General features: G+C 33.4%; 2 protein-coding genes across 3 annotated transcripts; both read left to right on the top strand.

Annotated features, from left to right (window-relative positions):
* Positions 1–1,168: 1,168 nt before the first annotated feature.
* On the top strand, positions 1,169–2,648 carry LOC105346182 (uncharacterized). 2 transcript variants are annotated; one of them, XM_066066457.1, is made up of 5 exons: positions 1,169–1,258; positions 1,389–1,455; positions 1,549–2,205; positions 2,260–2,451; positions 2,544–2,648. In XM_066066457.1, exons 2-5 carry the CDS (start codon positions 1,395–1,397, stop codon positions 2,552–2,554), a joined length of 921 nt encoding a protein of 306 aa, XP_065922529.1. In that variant the 5' UTR covers positions 1,169–1,258; positions 1,389–1,394; the 3' UTR covers positions 2,555–2,648. The 2 variants fall into 2 exon arrangements, with proteins under 2 accessions (XP_065922529.1, XP_065922530.1); XM_066066458.1 differs by having other exon boundaries at positions 1,549–2,250; positions 2,356–2,451.
* Positions 2,649–9,359: 6,711 nt separating this feature from the next.
* LOC105346183 (uncharacterized) lies at positions 9,360–10,711 on the top strand. Its single transcript, XM_011454674.4, has 4 exons — positions 9,360–9,444; positions 9,538–9,604; positions 9,692–10,417; positions 10,601–10,711. Exons 2-4 carry the CDS (start codon positions 9,544–9,546, stop codon positions 10,609–10,611), a joined length of 798 nt encoding a protein of 265 aa, XP_011452976.3. The 5' UTR covers positions 9,360–9,444; positions 9,538–9,543; the 3' UTR covers positions 10,612–10,711.
* Positions 10,712–11,148: the final 437 nt, after the last annotated feature.

Raw genomic sequence — 11,148 nt, 5'->3', positions numbered from 1 at the left:
CGTACAAAAGTATTAAAACTTCTCGATACTAAAATATACGAATACCTTTTGTTAAACTGATATATTTCAAATGTGTTTTGAAAGTGACTGGAGATTAAGAATTTAAGAATAAGAGACTTTTTTACTATGTTTCATCAACTACAATATCTCAAAGAATGGCACCTTTCATATATATAATAATGAAGAAACGGTCTCCATCAGTAACATTTCTTTTTTCCATTTTGATTTTCAGAATATATACCGATAATTAGATTTCGTATGAATTACAAATGAAAGACACCCCCCCCCCCCCAAGAAAAAAAATAAGTAAAAACACCCGAAAATTATTCTATTCATCATTAAGCATTTAGCAGATTTTTAAAACCTTACAAAGTTGATGCCAAATTAAGAAATTGTTTAATTTCAAATGTTGACTGATAATCGTTCATAATTAACATTTGTTTGAATTTTCAAGATAAATACATGTCATTTTTTTGTTTTTTTTAAAAGTAATTTGATAATGAAATGATTTATATTAGCGCCAAATATATATCTATATTTTAGTTAAATCTTTTAACAATTTAATCTATTGTAGTCCTCTGCGCTTCACGCAACGGGAAGCTAACATTAGTGCCACCCATTGGGGAAAAAATCAGTAGAAGTTTTTCCTACCATAGTTAGCCCTTATCCTCTTTATCCGCCACTGCCTGATTACCCCAACCCACCCCTCCCAAGGTGTAAATTAACAACTGTACAGATCTGGTGTTAGTCTAGACGTGTAATGCCTTTGCTCGGGCAATGAACTCGTTTTAACAGTAATATCATTGTTTCCAAACAATGAGCAATAGGTCGCCCATTTTAACTAATACTCCTAATAAACCACAAGATTTCCAACATTGGTGAAGCTTACATTATTTTACTTGTTCCTAGCCCTCCCTGTAAGGTGCGATAATTCCTATTCTTGTTCAAGAAATACAGGTTCAAATGATTTACAAATCTCCAAACTCCATCAATTATCAATATTTTATTATCATTGCGTAACAAAGGAAAAACGGAATTTTATTTAATGCTTGTAAATTCAACGAAAACAGGAGTAAGAACACAACTTTCTTTGATGTTTTTAATTTTTTCTTCCGCGTTCATCATAGCGCTTGTCATTGAATCGATCTCTCGTGTACCGCACTGGGTTAATGCTTTGTCCGGATCAAGTATTTAAGCAGAACTTTCCAACAGACCAGCACAGTTTGGGCTAACCTTCCAAAGAAACTGCTCCAAAAAGGTACATTAAATAGTAACTGACGAATTGAACTTGAGTCTTTGTTTAGCTATCTACATTTTAAAGATTCTTGATAAGATTTCGGACAGTGTTTAGTTAAATTTTCTTATAATTTTGCATCTTTGTTTTGTAGATCACCATGCTGAAAGAAATTTGCTTTTTGTTGATGGTCACTTATGTGACAGCAACTTACAGCACAGGTAAGATTAACTATAGGCTCTTCTAGTTTAGTTCTTATTCATAACCATTCATGACTAATTTTACTTTAATATTTTGATTTCTATTTGTTTTAGGTTATCCCACCTATCCAAGCTACCCTAGCTACCCATCTTATCCCCCTGTCCCGACCTATCCCTCTGGTGGATACAGATACGTCATTTACGTTCAATACCTGTACTACCTGTACATCACCTACGGACCCAACTCTGTCCAATACACCCAGTACTACCAATACCTGGTCAGACTGCACATCATCCCTGTAGGATTCAATTTCGGATCTGGTGGTTTCCCTGGAGGATTCCCTGGTGGTATTGGCGGAAGTAGAATTATAGGAGGCGGTAGTGGAACTATCCCACTTGGAAGCGGTTACATTCCTAGTGGTGGATCTCCATATGGACCTGGTATTGGTGGAATCGGAGGAGGATTTCCATCAGGAAGTTCTCTTAGTATCTCAAGTGGAAGCACTGGTTTCTCATCTGGATTCCCAAGCGGTGGATTCCCAAGCGGTGGATTTCCAAGCGGCGGTTTCCCAAGCGGTGGATTCCCAAGTGGCGGATCCACCAGCTTCTCAAGTGGTGGCTCCTTTTTGAGTAGCGGTGGTAGCGGTCTTGGAGGACTAGGAGGCGGAATTGGAGGTGGACTTGGCGGAATTGGAGGCGGAATTGGAGGTGGACTCGGCGGAATTGGAGGTGGACTTGGCGGTGGATTAGGCGGAATCGGCGGTGGATTAGGCGGAATCGGCGGTGGATTAGGAGGAATTGGCGGTGGATTCGGCGGTGGATTAGGAGGAATCGGCGGTGGATTAGGAGGTGGTTTAGGAGGCGGACTCGGCGGTGGATTAGGAGGTGGTTTAGGAGGCGGACTCGGCGGTGGATTAGGAGGAATCGGCGGTGGATTAGGAGGTGGTTTAGGAGGTGGACTTGGCGGAGGATTAGGAGGAGGCGGACTCGGTGGTGGTTTTGGTGGGAAGAAAAGTGGTAAGTCTATTAATCCTAACTAGTGTTTAAAACCCAATTTAATAATACTTTTTTTCTTGACGTACTTTGAATGACTTACTTGCTTTTTTCAGGTTACTACTAAACTACCACCTCACTGATGACGACTGATATGAACTGGACTCTCATTTCTAATGTTTACTTATTATAAGGTTGTGGAATAAAGAGATGACGCCCAAGTTATATTTGTTTTCTTTACTCATATATACTTGAGATATATACTTATAACAAAGTTAATTAAAAAATAAATAAAATAGAGAATCTTTCATTCCAATTTTTTTTAAACAAATGCTGTAGAATGAATAGAATATTTTAAAAAAAAATCTTTTTATGAACATTTTTAACGAAAACGAAGTCCTCCGGTCACGAAACTAGTTTGTGAGAACAATTAATCACTTCCGGTTTGCTAAACAGATATCAAAGCTTTTATAAGAATTTGCATACTCCTGGAACGAATTCTTTATCTATTCTCTGGCAGCGTTTGAAATCTCTATTGTTTCCTGTTATTGACATACATGTATGACCAAAACCAGGTACGAATACAACCACGCCAAGCAAGCGTTAAAAATGTGTCTCAAATTCAATCAAAAACTATTTGCAAGTATTGTTACTGATGACGAAACATGCGCTCACTATTTCGAATCAATAGGTCAAATTGAAACGAAAATCTCTTACTAAAACACGGTAGAAGGCCTGTAGTTGCCGAAAGAACCATTGGCAAATAGAAGGTTCTTTATTGCATATTTTTCTCCTGTGATGGTAAAGTCGAACAAATTCCGGTTTCAAGAGTAACAGTGCTACAGGTTGGTATGACCTATATTTTATACTAAGAAGCTGATACCAACTTGCTGTGTGTGAGAGTCTGTGAGAAAGTAGTGCTCTGTCTGTCAGTCTAAAATAAATATGTGAAAAATAAAAAAAAAAATTTTGAAGTCGGAGAAGGTTACCATCTTGCCTCAACCACTATACTTTTTCCTTTTTTCAAAACTTAAAAAGTTCATATGTTGTCGTCGGTGCTAGTGTCGGCAAGCTTCAGTCAGTGCCGCAAAAGTTACAAAAATCAGCCTACCGCATTTCATAAATGGATCCAGATGTTGATATTATGTATTTCAAAGCGAGGAGATACTATGAAAAATGTACATTACATATCAAAAAACCCTCCTATGTAGAATTTAAAAATGGTTTTCTTTCTAATGAAAGCGAAAGTATTTAGTTTTCATTTAATTAAGTTGGTTATAGGATGAAATTCCAATAGTAAGAATTATCAAAATCAAAAACTTCATTTTCAGTTACCTCCGGAAACAATTGTTTAAATAATGTGTATAGTATTGTATATTGATATGGAATGTAAAAATAATTAATGTTAATGGGGTTCAAGTAGGTTTGTTAAAAGGGCAAAATTACAATTAAACAATATTCTCATTTTACTACATGTATTAGATGAAGAAGTTTTAGCATTCCTGCGTAATTTTATAGAATGATATCGTCCGGGTATTTTAATACATATTAAAAGACCCTCTCAAAATACAGCAATATGCACTATAGGATTAAAAGTTTACCCCTTTTTGCACTGAAAATATGCGAAATAAATACAATTGAACTTTTCAATATTTTTAGATAGATCGTCTCAAAAGATAAAAATACTCATCTTTTTGGAGCATAATAAAGGTAGTGAGGAACTAAGGATTATATGAAAACTAGAAACATAAATCTGATTACTACTTATTTTGTGTAGAATTTCAAAGGCAATATTTTGTTTATGCTTCTTATGCATTGTCAATTCACTGAAATAATCCTACAGATATCCTGTTTAATGTAACGTCATACTTTCCTTGGCAATATTCACCAATTAAACAGCTGAAAGCAATTACAAATATTGAATTCTTGTTCTTAAATGTTGTATTATTTCCTATTAATTTTTTAAAGAATTTAAGCGATTTTCAAAAGGACAAAAAGTTTAATTTTCATTTTTATTGATTACAAATAGAGCATTTAATGTCAATCTGTGTGAACACATTGTTCATCACGAGAACCACGAAGTTTTTTTGTTCTAATAGGTAAACTATGTAAAATATATTTCAATAGGTGACATTTAGTGATAACAAACAATGTTCAAAATAATACAATGTATGTTTATGATGAATACTTATTATTATAATCATTGTATAATAGATTTTTTTTCATGTATGTAAAACTATGCTTATTACACAGAAGATAATTATATTTATACGATACGAGTATCAAATTATGTATGTTTTGTGATGAATAATGATTTTAATAAAAAAGAAAAAAAGAAAAAAAAAACAATTTTCAAAATCAAAAGTCCACAGGAAAAATACAAAACAGGAGCAGCAGAGCTAACACGTACCTCTAAAAACATTAGAGGTAGGATTAGGTGTCATGGAGGGGTGAGGCTTCTCTGCCGACGGGTCACACCCGTCGTGTGCTCTTTGTCGTAAACGGGAAAAAGCATTACTGTTGCTGGATGCGTAAAATGCAAAACTCGAATTGAAGAAGAAAGACTATAATCTGAGGAATAGAGGATTTATTAAAAATATTAATAAGTGACAAGTGTATGGCAATCAAAATGTATGGGAAAAAATACAAAACAAACAATATTAGTATTTGAAAAACTTCTGAAATGCAAAACTCACAAATTCTGTATTATGTAAACACAACAAGTACATTTATTTAAGACTAGAATATTGTATTTAATATGACAGTAGATATCTGAAACACAAAGAACTGTATATGATATGGGTTAAAATTGGCCCCCATAATTCGCCATTTTTTAAAGTGTTTCTGGTACAATAAAATGTTGAAGAAGAGTTGATGTAAAATATATTTTTCACCTATTGATTTGATTTATTTGCACTCACTTGCAGTAGTGACGTCAGAAGTGACGCTATTTCTATAATTCAATCAAAATCAGTCAAAATGGACATTTTCTTATCGTTTTATGAATGGGAAATATAGAGCGCGTGCTTGAACAAGAAAAATGCTTTTGTCACTTATTAGCCTTGGCTAGATACATCTCTGATTAAAATATTTTGTTTGTTCAAGCATGCGCCCTGTGTTTTCTGAAAGAAAAACTGCTTGAAAACAAGCTGTTTTATGCTAAAAATGCAAAATGGCGGGAAAATGCTGTCTTTACGATGACATATTTCTAAATTGTGGGCAGTTGAATCAAAATGAACATTACGTAAAAACATCACATATATATATATGTTCAAAGAAAACAAAGAATTACAGTTAAATGATGATGTTCATATTAGGGGGCCTTTTTAGGCCCATATCATATATAGTCCTTTGTATACAGATTATACTGTACGTAAACTTTTATTCTTATTTCGCACATATCTTGTTCAAATTGTTGAACCATATATTATAAAACTATTTTCTACCAGTGAACTTCAATTTTTTTAAGTTGCAGAATTTTATCGTCTCTACAAACGATCATTCATTTCCATATATTTACGTTCCACATATTTTTTGCTTGTAAAGTGTGTTGAAAGCTACGGCAGTTATATCAATGACTGTAATGCACACAGGGTATTCAAAGGTAAAAATGACGAGTTTTATTACGACGTCACAAACGTTGAACGCTGTTAACTGCAACGTCACAAGCGAAAGTCAATGTTCACGTTTGCGGTTGTTACTGTGGCTCTCCTTTAGAAGCAATTTACTTATTAGAAATTAAAAGAGAGACAGAAAGAGAGAAAAAAAGAGCGAGAGATTTTTGATTATAACTTCTAATCTGAAATGTTAGAACATAATTTAGTGATACCATATAAAGCACATGTATTATATGGGATATACGGTAGTTGATTCGCAAATAAACAAGAATGTATTTTGAGGGTAATTGCTGTCTTTGAATGGATTTTATAAAATCGAATTATCATAAACATTTCAAGATTTAGTACATTCATGTTAGGGTTACATTTTATTAAATATTACATGTACACATGTATATAAACATTTGAATACTTTAGATTTGGAGTCGCTGTGAATTTCAAACACATCGATGTATTTGTTTATTTTTTGTTTACTATCATTATACCATATCACATTTTTTGAATGTATCAATGTCTGCAAATTGTCCATGAAATACAGCATTATAATCATGAATGTATTTCAGAGGTTTCCTTTATTACTTGATAATTATTTGTCTGTCTACTAAAGAATTACACTGGTATATCACTATATGCGTTAAGGCTCATACATTGACATAAATTTGAATAAGTGCTGGTATTTAATGTGTGTGTAATTTATTCCATTAACATGTAGTTAAGAAGTAATTTTTGCATATAAAGTGATCACACCTAATATAGAATTGATTAGACTAGTGTATACAATGAACTAACAGTTTCTATAGGTTTCCCAATGTTAATTCCTGCTTTGTTAGATACGCTTACTTTGACTGTATGAGCTTACTCCCCACGTGAAACCATTGTCTATTCTTGTCCAAGCTAAGATATTTCAGGGGTTACCTTTGATGTTTTATGACATGTAAACTGGTTTTCAATAAAATGTTGCCATCTTCTTGCTATTACCACCCTTTGTGTAAAGTTTGATGGCTGGCAAACAGTGTGTTCTTGAAATATTGTTCGTTATTTGATATGGACAGAACTATATGTAATAATGTAATAATACATAGAAATTAACCTTTGACCTTTTAAAATTAATGATATTTGGAGAGAGCAGGGGTATCAACTTATAATCGAAGTTTTATAATTATCAATAGACTTGCAAGATATCAGATGGTCAGTTAGATATATTTTACTATAACCATTTAGAATACATATTTCTGTTATCATTTTTAACGGCGCCAACGGTAAAAAAGGAAAGCATTTAGATGCTAAATGGGTAGATTCAAAGGCTAAAAATACTATAACTAAATTTTTTTAGCACCCAACATGGATAATTGCATAAATAATTGATAAAGTTTCTTTTATAAAGTATTTAACATTAACGCATGTTTAATCATGTCAAAAACACTCAAAATACATCAAATGTTGTGTTCGTGACCATATTGTGTTGCCATGGTTACCATAAGGTTGTGACACACAACATAGTATGCACCCTTGGTATCTGACCTTTCATAATATATATGGGTTTCCTTATGTTAATATGAACTTACCCTTAGGATAAGATAGGAATTTTAAGGTATAAATCACATTTTCAGACAAGGCATGAAGTTAAAATAATCTAAATATAAGCATTAAATCATGATTTTTTGAAGTATACAGTCTCATAACTGCAGCGATGCTTGCATACAAATTGAGTAACGCTTTAAAAGCGCGTTATGAAAACACACCGCTGCAGTTATGAGACTGTATACTTCAAAAAATCATGATTCAATGCTATAATACAACGAACAAAATATGTTATGCAGATTTTAAAAAAATGGGACAAATTTTTATTTCAAACATGAGTAATAAATAAAGATATCCACATCAATGTTATTAATTTTGAGATGAAGATATAGAAAAATGTTTATTTCTCATTTATTTAAAAAATGGATACCTACAAGGGTTTTTAAGAAAAGCCAGTTATGAACAATCTAGAGGTTTACAGTTAAGAAATCGATTATCTATATTTTAAAAAAACTAGCTTTATAAACTTTGGAAAATAAAATGTTAAAAAGAAAAGTTTTAACGATTATAAGTTTATGGACTAGCAACATCTGCAGTATCCTGCCACGTGGACGCTTCGTATGTCAAAATAATGAAATACAGAATTATAATGTACATGTATATTCTTCGTCTGTCAAAATAATGAAATACAGAATTATTAATGTACTTGTATATTCTTCGATTATCAAGTGTACTCCTGTATAACATTAATTCATATTTAATTACAAGTAATGAAAATAACATACATGTACAATTCATCTTTCATACATTATGTACATATTTATAATTTGTTTCATTTTGTTACCATTTCAATTGAAATCAATGGTAATTCACAATTAATATGTAATTGGTTAAGGATTGAAGTGCAAATAACACACTCTCATTTAATCAAAAACATTCGTATTGTATTGTATTGTTTATTAGTCAACAGCTGTACAGCTCATAGACATATACAATTAATATACACATGTTATAATACATATACTGGTATTCATTAATACGTAATTGAATTCAATGAAACTGGATGGCGAACAAAATTAGCCATCATATATATTCATTAAATTTTTAGATAATATGCCTTTAGCTATAAACTATTACTTTGTAAAGATACAGTTTATATATTTTACTTTTTGGGCATTTTTCTATAATCTTATATAGAACTCTCATTTTAAAGGAGATCAATACAGTCTAAAAATGACCACGACCATTGAGCCCCCTTAAGGACTGAATAGGACACACTCAAATTTTGTAACGTTCTTTCTTTCACATATCCTTATCGTCAACTATTCATTTGTATTCTTTTTTGCATCTTTTATCGGTTTAAAAATTATTATTATTCTTATCGCCAAAACCTGTTAATATTTAAAACAATGAATATATTTGAACATTGAAAGAAATATTGAGAAAATAAACAATCCTTAACTATCAGAAAATTAATTCACAAAAATATACATTCCTAGTTCGCTCTTACAGTGTCCAGTAATGAAAATTACGGGAAGAAAAGATGGTAAATCTGTGCGGCATAAAAAACTCACACAAATAAACAAATGTTCCTTTCACAAAGGGTTCCTGAGAAATGAATGTTCTAAATTATTTCTTGAAAATTAATTGATATTGATTACGCAAGATTATTGCATAACAAAGAGACAAGGAAATTTAATTTTGCGTGTTTATTCCTCAAAACATACGTTTACGCATGTATTTTATTGAAACCAGACTTCCGTGTTCAGTTTATCACAGAAAGGTGCTATATCATCCATTCTTGGTAAAGTATATAAGGGGGTCCTTCTCTACCAGAAGTCAACAGCGGTACCACCCTCCAACAAGAAGCAACTAACAGGTACTTGAAACAGTTTTAAAAACGAAATAAGTGCCATAATAATACTTAAGAATTTTCTTTTATATATACTCCATTTTTAAAATATCTTTTCAGATCACCATGTTGAAAGAATTTTGCTTTTTGTTGATGGTCACTTATGTGGCGGCAACATACAAAACAGGTAATTTTTTCTTTGTGATCGGCTACATTTGAATGATTATAGTTTAAGTCTCAGTTCAGTAGCCTTTTCTTTGCTGCTCGGTTGTAGGTTTCCCCTCGATGCCCTTCAACACTAACTTTCCAAACTTTCCCCCTGTCCCGACCTATCCCTCTGGTGGATACAGATACGTCATTTACGTTCAATACCTGTACTACCTGTACATCACCTACGGACCCAACTCTGTCCAATACACCCAGTACTACCAATACCTGGTCAGACTGCACATCATCCCTGTAGGATTCAATTTCGGATCTGGTGGTTTCCCTGGAGGATTCCCTGGTGGAATTGGCGGAAGTAGAATTATAGGAGGCGGTAGTGGTATTATCCCACTTGGAAGCGGTTACATTCCTAGTGGCGGATCTCCATATGGACCTGGTATTGGTGGAATCGGAGGAGGATTTCCAACAGGAAGTTCATTGAGTATCTCAGGCGGTAGCACTGGTTTCTCGTCCGGATTCCCAAGCGGCGGTTTCCCAAGCGGTGGTTTCCCAGGGGCCGGGTTCCCTAGCGGAGGTTTTCCATCTGGAAGTTCATTGAGTATCTCTAGCGGAAGTTCTGGTTTCTCATCAGGATTTCCAAGCGGTGGATTCCCCAGTGGTGGTTTCCCAAGCGGTGGTTTCCCAAGTGGTGGAGTATCATCCACCAGCTTTTCCAGCGGCGACTCCATTTTGAGTAGCGATGGTTTCGGTGACGGTTTTGGTGGCGGTTTGGGAGGCGGAATTGGTGGAATAGGAAGTGGATCTGGAGGTGGTCTGGTTGGAAAACCTAAACTCGGTACATGTTTGTTTTGGAATATTGTTTAATCTTAAAGATATCTTTTGCAATCTAAAAATAAAACAATCAAAACTGTAGCTCTGCTAAATACATCGGGATATCTCAATTATTTTCCCGTAGTTTCGCAGTTCTGCGGCTAAAATGTATAAACAAATATTGATTGACTTTTTTCCCGTTTTTTAGGTTACTACTAAACCTTATCCTAGCTGTTAAAGACTGGAAGCTGATGGGTACTTGACTCTATTCTGAATGCATTTACCGTTAGAATGTGTAAATAAAATATGACACCCTTTTCTCGTCTGTTACATTTTTAAGGTATATGTAGACATCCTTCATTTCGCCAGGATTGTCTATTTGAATAAACGAGTACATCTAATTAATTAAAGTTTGAAGGTGATGGTCTATTCATTTTCCAACTGTTTTATTTGAAAATAGTTTTTGCATCCAGTCAACAATGAAATTCCTTTTATAGCTTGATATATATTTAAAACCGTCACGGGTTCCTCGGAAAAGGACATGGTTAATCACTTTTGGTTTTCCTTTCTGAATATTTACAGTAGAAAGAAACATTTGAGATGTTGCTCTTAAAATAATAACTCTTTTATGGAAAATAATGACTCTTTAATGGAAATAATCAAAATGAAGATCTGGATACGGAATAATCATTAAAAAAAAAACAACATCAAAAATTCGGTTAAAACATTCGTTTAAAGATAGATTTATGTTCTGCA

The sequence above is a fragment of the Magallana gigas genome, chromosome 7 (assembly GCF_963853765.1).
Source record: "Magallana gigas chromosome 7, xbMagGiga1.1, whole genome shotgun sequence".
In the NCBI taxonomy this organism is placed as follows: Eukaryota; Metazoa; Mollusca; class Bivalvia; order Ostreida; family Ostreidae; genus Magallana; species Magallana gigas.
The sequence above is the reverse complement of the archived record's forward strand: the minus strand, read 5'-3'. Positions and strand labels throughout refer to the sequence as shown.

Coding starts and splice junctions, on each gene's coding strand:
- LOC105346182 (XM_066066457.1), top strand. CDS start 1,395: ATGCTGAAAGAAATTTGCTTTTTGTTGATGGTCACTTATGTGACAGCA. Junction 1,456..1,548: donor GACAGCAACTTACAGCACAG/GTAAGATTAACT, acceptor TATTTGTTTTAG/GTTATCCCACCTATCCAAGC. Junction 2,206..2,259: donor CGGAATCGGCGGTGGATTAG/GCGGAATCGGCG, acceptor GCGGTGGATTAG/GAGGAATCGGCGGTGGATTA.
- LOC105346183 (XM_011454674.4), top strand. CDS start 9,544: ATGTTGAAAGAATTTTGCTTTTTGTTGATGGTCACTTATGTGGCGGCA. Junction 9,605..9,691: donor GGCGGCAACATACAAAACAG/GTAATTTTTTCT, acceptor GCTCGGTTGTAG/GTTTCCCCTCGATGCCCTTC.